The sequence below is a fragment of the Dreissena polymorpha genome, chromosome 10 (assembly GCF_020536995.1).
Source record: "Dreissena polymorpha isolate Duluth1 chromosome 10, UMN_Dpol_1.0, whole genome shotgun sequence".
Lineage (NCBI taxonomy): Eukaryota > Metazoa > Mollusca > Bivalvia > Myida > Dreissenidae > Dreissena > Dreissena polymorpha.
In genome coordinates, this window is record NC_068364.1 from 32229276 (window position 1) to 32244126 (window position 14851).

At 35.9% G+C, this 14851-nt stretch overlaps 1 protein-coding gene and 1 long non-coding RNA gene across 2 annotated transcripts; one reads left to right on the forward strand and one right to left on the reverse strand.

Moving 5' to 3' along the window:
• Positions 1-304: 304 nt before the first annotated feature.
• LOC127847774 (uncharacterized) lies at positions 305-1723 on the forward strand. Its single transcript, XM_052379911.1, has 2 exons — positions 305-521; positions 805-1723. The coding sequence occupies exons 1-2, from the start codon at positions 421-423 to the stop codon at positions 1580-1582; spliced, it is 879 nt and encodes a 292-aa protein (XP_052235871.1). The 5' UTR covers positions 305-420; the 3' UTR covers positions 1583-1723.
• Positions 1724-1970: 247 nt separating this feature from the next.
• LOC127847775 (uncharacterized) lies at positions 1971-7711 on the reverse strand. The gene is made up of 3 exons (XR_008034165.1): positions 7546-7711; positions 6747-6872; positions 1971-5347 (listed from the first exon to the last, which is right to left on the reverse strand). It is a non-coding gene; the product is annotated as an uncharacterized LOC127847775 (long non-coding RNA).
• Positions 7712-14851: the final 7140 nt, after the last annotated feature.

Here is a 14851-nt window from a genome sequence, read left to right on the forward strand (position 1 = left end):
ATTTTTTTAGAGGTTTTGATACGGGTTTTCTCATAGATTTTCTATTGCAGGGGAGGTAATTATAAAACGTTGAAGGCTTCACATTAGTCTAAGTTTATATATATTAATGGATCTTTTGCAAGATTAAGAAATGAGTTATTAATGGTATGTAATCTAAGAGATATTATAGATATTGGTTCGGATATATGGGGGCCATATAATTAGGGATGGCATCGAATACCAATATCGGTATTCGAATGTTCGCAAATTCATTCAATCGAATATTCGAATATTCGCATAAAACGGCTGGATTGATTTTACCTTGGGTGGACTTCATTTACGCAACTCGGCTTACGCCGTTTTAGCTGCCGGCGTGGGCCGGTCACGTGATACGGCGTAAGCCGGTTACAAGCAAATAAAGTGGAACCGGCTTATTTCAAAATGGCAGCATTTGTGGTTGGTTCATATGCTTTGGTTAAACAAATCCTCTCTTGCGACGATGACGATGATGATCTGGTTGTGTTATTAGGAATTGCGGGAATGTAAGTCTCTTAGAGTCTTATATGCCAATATTTCAATATTAATAAAGTCCATAATGCCAGTTATACACTCACTGTGTCTGATAGTTACATTACAGGCATATGATAATATTTATGCAACATTAAAAAAACTGAAGATGACATTATAATTATACTAAAATATAGCACGAACTGATGTAGAAAATCGAAATAAGGACCAACTCAGATGTAGTGCCTCCAACGATATGTTCTATGATTATCTGTTGATATCTACGTAACATACATATGGGTTATCATTTCGTTTTAGTGAAAGAGAAGACAGGACAAAGTCGCTACAGTACTACGAGGTCACAATCCTGCAGTATCTACCAGACACCTTCAAGCAATTTTTTAAAGTGACTCCTGCATTCATTGAACATTTGTGTCAAAAACTGTCAGATTGTCCAGAATTGTCTGAAAGAGTTGTTCCAGGTGGGAGAAAGCCTATTCCACTTGAGAAGAAAGTTTTAATGACTATTAGGTACCTGGTATCACAAGAAACTGTCAGAGAGCTCAGCGATTACTTTGGTGTAACAGAACATAGTTTTTTTCGATGCAAAAGACAGGTAATTTCTGCTGTAAACGATCAACTTTTTTCTAAGCTTGTCACCTGGCCTAAAGCACACTGTTATCAAGATGTTGCCCAAAGATTTGATGATATGGGCGCTTATAGTTTTCCAAATGTTCTTGGGTGTATAGACGGCTGTCACATACCAATCACAGCCCCTCATGATAGACCCAATTGTTATTTTAACCGGAAACAGTTTCATTCTGTCATTCTGCAAGGTGTTTGTGTGCATGATTTAACATTTACAGACATTAATGTGGGCTGGCCCGGCAAAGAACATGACGCTAAAGTGCTACGGAATTCAAGTCTTTGGGAATCTGACTTTCAAAAGAGTGATAATGGTAGATATCATTTATTAGGGGATGGTGCATATCCACTAAAGCAGTGGTTATTAACGCCTTACAGAGATAGTGGACATTTATCACAACAGCAGGTTTCGCTACAACATTTCCTTGTCATCAAAGCGCCAGGTCATTGAGAGTGTTTGAATTGCTGAAAGGGCGTTTTAGGAGATTGAAATATGTAAATATGAAATATATTGAAGAAATATGCAAGACAATTGTTGCTGCCTGTGTATTACATAACATTTGTATTATGGAACATGATGGTTTTGAAGACATCTTAAACAATGAGGATAATAATCAAGTCCAATGTAATGATCCTCAGTTTTTTATGCAAAATGATGCGGAAGGTCAGCTTAAAAGAATTAATATAACAAACAGGCTACTTGTGTAAGAAAGTGATTATTCGAAACTAAAAGTACTTTTAAATATTCATGACTCAAACATTTACACTGGCGTTGTTTACATTTCTATTGATTGTCCATACATGAAACGAATAGTCAGATTAAAAAAGAAACATGTATATTTGGTTTTACTTGTTTATTTCCGAAATATTGAACATATTACGAGTATAATGCGTATATCATTATGTCATGCCTGTGACAGCAGGTTTGAAACACCTGTCTGACAAAACTTATCAATTTGTTCCTCATATATCACAGTAAAATAAAAATCATATATCAATATGTTCTTCATATATCACAGTAAAATAAAAATATCACATGTATCAATATGTACCTCATATATCACAGTAAAATAAACAAGAGAGCCAAGATGGCCCTAGTTTTCTCACCTGAGAGGAGTTGGCTCATTCAATCTTTACCTAATGTCAATCTTGACCTAGATATTGTCCAGACAAACACCATGGTCAAGTTTCATCATTATTGAATCAAAACTCTGGCTTATGGGGTGTTTTTGTGAGATTTGACCTGGTGACCTATATTTTGAGTTGACCCCCCTCCCTTGCCAAACATTAAACTTTGCTTAGAAATTATTTTTTTACCATGATTCATAAAATTTGAAACAAAATTGTGACCTCTAGAGTGTTTACAATTATTTTGGACGCAATCTAAGGGCAATAATTATGGCATTACTTATGTGATTTTGCTCATTATCAAACTTGACCTATATCTTTCAGCAACTTTCATAAAGAATGCTTAAGAAGTGTGAATGCTAGAGTGTTTACAAAGCAAATGTTGACGGACGGACGGCAGACAAAGACCAATCCTAAAACCTCACCTGAGCAATCAGGTGAGCTAAAAAGTGTGTTACACCGCTCTCAGCCATTTTCCAACTTGTCAGAGAAATCAATAAAACCAATGTACTGACCAAGTTTCATGAAGATCGGCAAAGAAATGTGCCCTCTAGAGTGTTTACGAATAAATGTGAACGGACGGACAAGGCCCGGTCACAAAAGCTCACCTGAGCAATCAGGTGAGCTAAAAAGAACTAGAGCTTTGTCACAGACGTGACGAATACCCCCACATGTGGCATTGACACAGAATATTTTGCATGTGTCTTCACAAAATCATAGCAGACACCATGCTCAATATTTAAAACACACTAAGTGACCCCGTGACCTAGTTTTTGACCTGGCATGGCCCATGTTCGAACTTGACCTACACATCATCTTGATACAACTTCTGACCAATTGTGTTGAAGATCGGATGAAAACTACTTGAATTAGACAGCGAACACCATGCTTAATGTGTAAAACATTCTACCGCTAAGTGACCCATGGCTCATGTTCGAACTTTGCGTAGAGATCATCTATATAAAACTTCTGACCAAGTTTGGTGAAGATCGGAAGTAAACTACTTCAATTAGAGAGCGGACACCATGCTCGATGTTTAAAACACACTAAGTGACCCCGTGACCTAGTTTTTGACCCAGCAAGACCAATGTTCGATCTTGGTCTCAAGATCATCTAGATAAAACTTCTGACCAAACTTGGGGAAGATCGGATGAAAACTACTTAAATTAGAGAGCGGATAACCAATACCGACCGACCGACAGACAAGCTCACTCCTATATACCCCCCTAAACTTCGTTTGTGGAAGTATAAAAACAGTAATTGAAACATGTGGGCACAAAATACAGCTGCGTATGGCACTTTGCATTAATACAGCCCAAACCTCTAAACTGTAACAGAAACAACTTTTAAACTGGAGTCCTCCTTATCAGAATTTCTGGTTCCATGAAATCATATCCTACTAACTGAACAGTCTCTAATGCTAAATTACAATGGCAGGTTATTAAAACTGTGGATGAATATATGTTCAACTGCCGCTGCACATATCCCTGATACAATCACAAAGGTAAGAAAATCAAACATTTGAAGACAATGTTAAGTTATAATAAAAATATTAAAAGATAAAGAAAAAACCCTGTCATAACACATGACTAAGTAATCATATCATATGACTAAGATGTCATCTTAGTCATATGATATGACAACTTATATATGTGATATGACTACTTAGACGTGCTATGACATCTTAGTCATGTGAAATGACATCTTAGTCATGTGATATGATAACCATTACATGTGATATGACAACTAAGTCATGTGTTATGACGTGACATGTGATATGACATCTTAGTCATATGATAAGCCGAATTCGCCGCTCTCGATTGACCGGCGAGCAGGAAAGTAAAATGGCCGACAATGGCGCAAATGTAAGTTAAAAAGAGTTTTTGTGGATTAAAATATGATACATTTTAGATATGTGATATGACAACTTAGTCATGTGTTATGACAACTTACACATGTGATATGACATCTTAGACATATGATATGTTAACTTAGACATGTGATATGACAACTAAGTCATGTGTTATGACATCCAAGACATGTGATATGACATCTTAGCCATATGATAACTTAGACATGTGATATGACAACTTAGTCATGTGTTATGACAACTTACACATGTGATATGACATCTTAGACATATGATATGCTAACTTAGACATGTGATATGACAACTAAGTCATGTGTTATGACATCCAAGACATGTGATATGACATATTAGCCATATGATAACTTAGACATGTGATATGACAACTTAGTCATGTGTTATGACAACTTACACATGTGATATGACATCTTAGACATATGATATGCTAACTTAGACATGTGATATGACAACTAAGTCATGTGTTATGACATCCTAGACATGTGATATGACATCTTAGCCATATGATAACTTAGACATGTTATATGACAACTTAGTCATGTGTTATGACAACTTACACATGTGATATGAGATCTTAAGTCATATGATATGTTTACTTAGAAATGTGATATGACAACTAAGTCATGTGTTATGACATCTTAGACAGAAGATTTGACATCGTAGTCATATGATATGACAACTTAGACATGTGACCTGACATCTTAGTCATGTGTTATGAAATATTAGTCATATGATATGATATCTTAGTCATGTGATATGACATCTTAGATATGTGATATTACATATTAGACATGTATTATGACATGACTAAGATATCATAACACATGGCTAAAATGTCATAACACATGTCTAGATGTCATTTCACATGGCTAATATGTCATATCACAAGTCAAATATCTTTCTTCAATTAGGTATGTGATAACATCAACTGTTGAACAATATGTTAAACATAACATGAGAACATTTAAAGTCCTATGGCATTAGGCTGAATAAACTTAAAACAAGAAGTGATTGCGCCACCACAAATTATTATTTTTTTAGGGTGTCTTTTAAAACGCCAATTAGTGAGTTCACAGCTTCAATATTCTGTTTGCGCAGACATCACAAATGCACGGGTTGTCCCCTGTTATTATATCTTCAAGATCACAATGAGCACAGTCTGCGTGAAATACTAGCCTGCACTCTGAACATCTAATGTAGATTCTGAAATAAAACACAAACATGATAGACAGCAGGATTTTTAACAAGAGCCGTCCGCGGTTAGTGCACTCCAATTTACTCAGTGCTTGATAGTGTACTGGAAACCATTAATAACTAAGTTGCCTTCCTATTAGCTAAAGAAACTTCAGCGTACAGTTTATATAGTATTGACAGACCTGTACGCTGAAGCCAACCCCGTATCGAAAGTCAACCAGAGTCGTAACATATTTATGTCACGCTATAAATCAAAGAAAGTTCATTTTATTGGATACATTTCTACATATATTGGTAAATGAATATAAAGTACTGCATTGGGGAATATTTTAAGGTTCAAATGTTTCAAATACATCTTACAATAGATTAAAATAACTCTCACATCAGTCTGAAATTTACAAATTTGACGCCATTGTCGCTTTTTCACGTGACGAGTTTTCATTTGGATACTTTCGGATCGACCTTGACATTTTTTGCTGAAATTGTAAACATTACTTTCTTTTTCTGAAATCTATTATTTGTGATTAACAACTTACGTCTGGTGGATTATAAGACTGATTTCAGTGTGAATCAGGTAGTTTTAAATAATATTTACTTTGAGTTTGTATTTACACTACAATTTGTTTACAAAACAAGCCAGAATAAGTTAAAATACCGGGAAATGTCATTCTGAATTTGAAAACACTAAATACTAAAAATAGAAATAACGTCATATGACAGTGAAATCTCGGGAGATTCGCATTTCAAGAAGGTCTGTCACATCGCTGTTTTTCTCGATATCTAGATATCTTCAAAGATAGGCTGGTGACAGTTACAATGTAGCCACCCTACTATGTTTTTAATCTTGCACACTTTTATCTTTGAACTTTTATCTGTTAATCTGCACTAATATTTTATTCTTAACACAGTTTTCTTGACAGCGCCTCCCAATCATAGTCAGGATTGATTGTTCGGGAGTAACAAGTAGACGTAGAAACATGTAAGAGCAGAATAGATAAATTTTAAATGTTTAAGATAGTATTTTGTGAAAGAATATATCAGTTAAATGTGAAAAATGTCAATCTTTCCGATCAAGTGGTTGATTTGGGCCAATAACTAAATTTAAAAGCTGTTTTTGATCGGTCTTTGTTAACTGTCAACTTTTCAGGAATTTCTGGTTGACTTTCCTAATGGGGTTGGTTCATATCTATAAAGTCCCGCCAGTCAAAAATCATAAAAAGCGACATTTAAAGTTAAGGTAGCCAGAACTACCTTCCTATGTGAGTATATGCTTTTGGAAATGGAGCATTTATTTGGCAAAATTAAATTTAGGGTTATCTGCCCTTATGAAATTGGTTCACTAAAACTATTTATCATGCATACTAAATAAGTATTTATTAATAACATGCAATGGGAAGACTTTTAGTACCTATATTGACCATCCACAAAGATCCTTGTGCGGTTGAAACTCTCTTGTGCAGTTAGACTTTCAATGCTATGTTGTGGTGCTTTTGTATGGCAAAGAAATCAGGTCCACCTTCCAATATCACTAGAACTCTCTTGTGCAGTTAGACTTTCAATGCTATGTTGTGGTGCTTTTGTATGGCAAAGAAATCAGGTCCACCTTCCAATATCACTAGAACTGAAATTTGTATAAACTATTATTATTAATAAACTTTGATATTTATATTATTGTGGACCTCCAAGGATATATTATAATACCAATTTGTTATGATCTTATCATATAAAACTAAAACATAATAACCCTTTGCATGCTGGGAAATTTGTCGTCTCCTAAAATGTCGTCTGCTGAATTTCTAAAATTAGCATTTTCTTCGATTTTTTTCAAAGAATACTATCAGAATAGCAAACAGTTTGGATCCAGATGAGACGCCACGTTCTGTGGCGTCTCATCTGGATCCAAACTGTTTGCAAAGGCCTTCAAAATTCGGTTCCCGCACTGAAAGAGTTAAGTAAATTGTTATACCTGGATATAAACATATAAGAATCGATTGGTAGCTGAGACGAACAATGATGGGACGAACTAAAATGAGGACAAATTAATATTTCTTTTCTATACTACATTAAAGCATTAAAAAACAATGCAAAATAGTGATACAATGCAGATGCTGTTAAAGCCTCGTTATATGCTTCTGATAAGTGTCATCTAACCCTGGAAAGTAGATAAATTGATGCATTTTAATCCACAAAAACTCTTCTTAACTTACATTTGCGCCATTGTCGGCCATTTTACTTTCCCGCTCGCCGGTCAATCGAGAGCGGCGAATTCGGCTTACGCCGGCTTGATTATTCGGCGCAAAATCGGATCGAAACAAGTGGTACGCCGGTTCTAGAAGTTAGCCGGCCAGCGCCGGCGTACGCCGATTTGATGAATGAAGTCCACCCCTTGTTATGTGTTAATTTCCATTGGTTTGTAAGTTATATCCGTTTGCTAAATACGAGGCTGTTTATTAACGTTGCTATCGAAAAATTGTATCGCTGTCGACTAATACTATGACCGGTACTGTGATCGGGCACAAATAGAATGTAAAACATCGTGTCATAGAATTTTATTTTTTAATGATTCCACAGATTTGTAGCAGACCGCGCATATGTAAAACTAAGTTTACACACATTACACGTTGCGGTCTTCTTATCCACAGACCGTGTAAAGTATTCCATACTGCAGAAGGGGCTGGTGGCATTTTCAGATTTGAATTATGATTCCTTGATGATTATTTAGTTTATATCATCTGTTACTTTTGAGTAATTCACATTATTTAAATGTCTGTTCAAACTGTGATAACAAAAACTAAATTATTATTCGCAAGTTATTTGAAGCCCTTAATTGGTACCTAATTGACAAACAACAGTTCGGGCCCTTTCTTATAGTAAGTATATTGCATTGCGCGATTTAAGTAATTCACACATTTAAATGGCTGTACATACTGTGATCACAATACTTAATTAATATTCGCCAGTCAATTGAAACCGTTAATTGGCACCCAATTGGCAAACAACAGTCGGGGCCTTTCTTAGAGCGTGTATATTGCATTGCGCAATCAACACTGATACGGGCCGCGTTATCAGTTTGACACGAAGAACGTCACGTCAAACATGTTACTCCCAGGTGGCTTCGGTTGCTTTTTAGTAAGCGGTTCGCAGGTCATTAAATATTGGTGAAATTACGTTTGAATAAAAATGCGAATTTGCGAATATCATTTTTATTATTCGAATGCTGACCATTCAATCGAATATTCGAATATTCGAATAATTTTGCCATCCCTACATATAATCGATCAGAAATGTGGAAATGTATGTCGATGATACTAATCACTCCCCATGGTACTTGTCGCTCATTTTTATAACAGAGCGTCTCTCTTTTCCGTATATTATTTTTTACATGAAATGATTCATCATAAGCTGTTCACAGTGTTATCCTCATTATTTATAAATCTTATAGCATTTAATGTTTTTTGTCGATGTGAATTATCATCTAATTTAACACTGTCATACTCGACATTCTCGCGTAAAGTGTCGTCCCAGATTAGCATAGGCAATCCGCACAGGGGTCGACACTTTTCGCTTTTACAGCTTTTTTTGTTGTTTAAATACGTAAATCTAGTCCAGCCGGAAAGTGTCGTCCCCGATCAGCATACGTTAATATGAGATAAGACACGTGAAGCCATGCTTTAAGGCCCGTCTACTCAGAGCAAGCCTCAATCATTTTCTTTGGTTTTCATGCCACTCGGGAAACTATATTTATACCACCACTCGTGATATAAAATTCGAAATACATATGTACACTGATTGATCGTGACATAACAAAACAACTTTGTATTGTATAATTTTAGTCCGTGGACGGTAAATTTGAACTATTTATTTGAGGAGGGTCGTGACTATGAAACTAAGTGCAATATGTGTATAGCATACGACGTACCTTGAGGAGTTTGAACATCCAGGAATATGATATTCCAAAGAACAATAGAACATTTGCATCAGTTTTCCTTATCGTTGGCGATTGGTTTGAAGCTACCCGCCATACGTCCCGAGCCTCGAACATCTCATTAAGCTAGTTAGATATTCCTTTATTTAGTTAATTAATTATTTCAAAACAAAACCTGTATGTGCGTGTATATTTTTTGCAACAACTTCAAAGCAGTGTTTTACAATCGTGAGAAATAATATCATATGGAAGGAGTAGTTGTTTTATAGCGCATCTTTATTTGTATTGTGAAAGTTTCATTGCATTTGGTATTTGTTTGTTTAAATGTTTATAACGTTTTAGAATAGTTGACCATTAAAATACTTATACAATATTATGCTTGTATGGCATTCTGAAAATGTGTATTAGTCGAGTTTGTTGTGTACTGTCTTATAAAGTTAAGTATTGTTTTCACGGAATTACTGTAAGCGCCACGCCTAAGCTTGCATGTATCGACACGAAATAATGTAATAGTTACCAGAGGTCCCGATGTGATCCTGGATCGATGATTCTATCCAAGAATATTCGCCTTCTATCGCTGATTCAAAGATGGCAAAGCTGTCAAGTCTCCAGCAAAAATACCGAGGCATTCACATGTTGTTCTGAGTGACCTTATATAACCAAACTTGTCGAAACGGCCTTTAACCCAAAGCAAAAACTTACGGGCCCCTCGCTTTTCCGATTTCCGACCAATTTAAAACAATGGTTTGTCATTTTTGACTACAGCTTAACGTTTTTGGTTGAAAATGAATAAATACCGCTTCGGGCGATCTTCACCGCAGCTGACAATTATGGACAATATTCATCACAACTGACCATTTCGGACAATACTAACTAAAAACTGACCATTCTGGTGGAAGTCGGCCCGAATAAACCTCGTCGGTTAATCTAGATCTAACCTAAAAGTTTTAGTCATTTTTACTTCAACTTTTCATTTTAACATGCCTTACAAAGGTGTGCGACATTTATCGTTAATGTTGCGACATATATCGGCAGTTGAAATTTTTGCGACATTTATCGTTTAAGATGCGACATATATCGTCAGTAGGATTTGCGACATTTATCGTTCCTTGCGACATTTATCGTCAACGTTGCGACAGATCTCGTAGCCTGCGACATATAACGGCGATGCGACATTTAAGGGCGCTACATACATGTAGCAACGGCGTTCGAAAAGACGACACGAATAATCGTTTATTTTAAACATCGTATCGAGAGAAAAAAGTTGTTTGCACTACGAATGGGAAGAGTACACCCGCTTTAATTTTAAACGTCTTGAATTTTGAGATCAGGAATGGACTGCAGCGAGAAATTTAATCAAAAAACACACTTCACTGAATAGTTTGCAGACGCCATTTTGGAGATGTGTATTGAAATTGACATTTTGAAATCGTTTGTTAAAAAAGTTGAGGATTAGTATACATTTATCATTTGTCTTCACTTTCTGTTTAACACTTGCGAGTACAAGTCACATTTATGACGCCATTTAACTGCTGTAGTGTGGGCTGTGGTGATTTTTTAACAATGAACGTGTTTGTGATTTATGACGTTAAACTAGAATAAAATATGTACGTTCTTGGTATCAAATTGTTTGTTTTGTTGAACCTGATTCATGTTGATAGAAATGTTTGACTTTATTGCAAATCCCAACATTGACTGATATAAGAACTTCCTGTTGACCATGATATAAAAAATATATCAGGCAACGTTATTTCAGGCAGATATAAATGCGGTGGTATGATAAAAGTCTTATAACGGGTTTAATAGCGGTCTGGCAACCGTGTAACCGATATCAAGTAATAAATTTCGACCTAGAAGTCGATATTGTTCATGCAGCGTGGGAAAAATGTGTCGTAGAAAAGCTTTGAATAGCAATCCAAAATGTATGCCCTAATTATAATGTTTCCATCAAAATAAGATGCGGTAAAGTAAAACTTACTTTTCGTTATTTTGCTCTACATTATATCTATGGAGTCCAAGCGTGTATAGGTATAATATATGCTTTATTTAATCCAATACAACGCTTCATTAGTATCATATTCATTACGCTGCAATCAATAAAGTCTAATTGTAAAGTGCAACATGTTCTCAAAGTCTTTAACCTTAACAAGGCCGTTTTGGTTCAAACAGGAAAATTCTGAAAATACTGAAGCAACGGACGCTGATTGGGTATTCACGTTGAATCCAACTCAATAAGCTGAGGACAAGACTTCGTTTTCTGGTATTATTCCGAAATAAATTATTGGATCAATTATTTCGTCTCGTGAGTTGTCAGATGAATACGAAATTTGCATTAGAGCGATTTTCTTGACGCAATCATTTGTGTCCGTTTGATCGTTTTTGTTGACAGCTGACTTAAGTTGGACTAAACGGCCATTTCCTGATGATGTTGCGTTTTTTTTTCGTTGACTAGTCTTTAGGTCGTTAACCACAGTGGGACACCAAGTGACAAATAAGATGGTAACGTCTTTACCGAGACAGGTATTTTTCGCCGTTGTATACCCTTTTTTACTTGTTTAAATGCCGCTCACTTTCCAGCCATATTAGCAAGAGCGTCATTGACGTTTATTTCGTATTAATATCCGCTCTTTTCTTGACTTTTCTTAGCGGGAGCTATAGAATTGTGCCCCGCTAAGAGCACCTTCACAGCGAGTAAAGTCGAGATATAGAACGAATATTTAACAAGAGCACCGCATAACGGGTTCCACGCTCGACTGCGAAAGCTTATCAGAATAATTTTTTTTAGAGGTCACAGTGACCTTGACCTTTGACCTAGTGACCCGAAATGGGCGTGGCGTGTGGAACTCATCAAGGTGCATCTACATATGAAGTTTCAAAGTTGTATGTGGAAGCACTTTGATTTTAGAGCCAATGTTAAGGTTTTAGCACGACGCTGGCGGACGGCTGACGGCGGACGACGAGCAGGCTATGACAATACCTCGGGTTTTCTCCGAAAACAGCCTCTCTAAAAAGAACAGAACCAAACAGAATCGTTTATGCAGACTTAAGAATGTTAAGCTCATCGTCATTTGCATACATATATACAATAACATCATGAAGTAAATACAAAGTATACATCATTTCAAATGAAGATCGATTTACAAAATTAGGGATCACATGTTTACGTGTAATCGTGATATTGTTATGACATAGTGACCACATATTGTCAATCGTAGTTTAATAATTGCAACACTTATTACATTATTCTGCACCAAATTTCATTACTTAAAAAACATAATTATTTCAAACTTTCTACTTGAGATATTTTTCTTTAATAATCATTCAAAACATTGAGTCTTTTTAAATAGGAAAAAACATGAATATAAAGTCACACGAATGACATATATAAAATAATATAATCGAAGAAACTTTAAACTTTCCTTATAAACGAAATAGACGCTTACTTATACATGTATATAATATATATGTTCTATATATAGAAATCTTATTTGTCACGTGATTACCCCTCTGACCTAACTTATTGGTCGTAGTTTGAGAATGTAATTAATCAAATTAATATTAAGAATGTCTGCCAGTGCTTGGCGGTGTTTCTATAGTATTATGTTATCTTATTGTCTACTTTTGTTACTTTTGTATTTTGTTTACTGGGTTAGGGAAAAAATCAAGCGAATTATTAATTATGTGTGATATTTATTGACGTAAAAAACGTTCTTGTTCAGCTTATTCGTTAGGTCGTTAACCTCGTTAAGAAGACCCTCGTTCGGACGTGTGGGTGTACATTTTGAAGTGTATGAGGTTTTTCCGCGCCTGAGGCAGCATGATGTGTTGGCCCGGAGCAATCCTACCGCCCGGAGCAATCCTACCGCCCGGAGCAATCCTACCGCCCGGAGCAATCCTACCGCCCGGAGCAATCCTACCGCCCGGAGCAATCCTACCGCCCGGAGCAATCCTACCGCCCGGAGCAATCCTACCCTATTAACTTACCAGACCCACGAAAGTTGGGACGAATTTTGAACTATAGCTGCAATTTCCGTCGATTTGGTTGTTAATAAAATATTTCCAATGGAGACGTAGTCTTGTATTGTGAAGCCGGAGTACACCCCATCATCCCGGTATGGTGAGTACTAACCAAACTGACATGCTCCCGGGAACGGGGTCTGAACCCGTGTCGCGTAGGTGAGAAGCACGTGTACCAAACACCGCGCTAACAGAATTGACGACATTACCGGTTGTCCTCTTAGCACCAACTTAGATGAGTTAACATGGTGGATAACTTATGCCGTCTCTAGAAATGTAAATACTATAAGGGAACAGGATATGTTGTATCACTTAGCAACTGATGCCTCTTTGGAAGGATGGGTTTGATATAAAAAAACGGGTTCTTCCGATGAATGCCTTCGTGTCAAGTGCCCGCCCTTTATAACAGAAAGCGGGAGTAAAGATGCTCATCGGTAAATGCGTCGCAAAAAACTAACTGACCATTTATCGCAATGGGTTGCACAATACTAAACAAACTATTTATGTTTCTGTGTATGTAATTATTAGAAGTGTAGAACATTAAACAATAGGAGTACGATCTATCCTCATATGATCCACTGGGCCGTTATACATTTGAGCCCAACAATACTAAACAGAACCGCATATAAAACGCGTATTTTTGATGTGAAAAAGAAAATATAATCACCTCAATAGTGGTTCCATCTGCGTTTCTGAAAATGAAAATATGTCATTACAACATTTCAATTACAGCTTTCTTAATTGCCCGACATTCACAAACGATTTATTAACAAAGAGATAAAGAAAAGCAACGTGTAGACCTTAATTATATTTGTGGTTTTAACAGATAAACAAGTTCATTCGAAACAAAACCATTTAAATCTCTTACTGTCAGTTTTCTATTTCACAAGTTAAACCGGTGTATAGATACAATCTGACTTTAAATAACGACGGACTGAAAATGTCATAATAAATAAATGCGCGGCTTTAAGCGGCGTTTTAGCGGCGTTTTAAAAGCAACAATAGCGTTTTAACGCTATAAAGGTTCTTTTGTTTTAAGTGTAAATAACCTGAATTGCTTATTCGCGTTTGTTACGTTTCTTTTGTTATAAGTAAACATGGACTTAATAATTATCTTAAAGAAATATGATATTTTGAAAATGACCTTCGCTGTTATAAAGTATGATACGACAAGATAGTTGCCAAACACAATAAACATTCACAAATAAGTGCGTAAATGTCCCCATACAGTGTGATATAGATATTGCTTGTGCAAGTTGAGTATTGTATGAGTGTTTTCTTTATAAAAACGTGTGGTCTTTAGCATGATTAAAATGAAATAAATATGAAAGCAGTTTACTCACATAGTCAAGCAGAGAAGGATTATCGGTTTAAAGCAATTTTAGTGGATTAAGATTGACTTATATATGAATTCTATTTTGTATTAAATACATTGCTTTAAAACCTGAATGGGTGAGGTTAAATTTACATAACTTGTTAACCTTTGATCTTATTCTTATTCTAAGGTCTTATTCTACATATAAACTAACTGAGGTGTGTGTGTGTCTATCAAATGTGAAAGGCGTGTACAA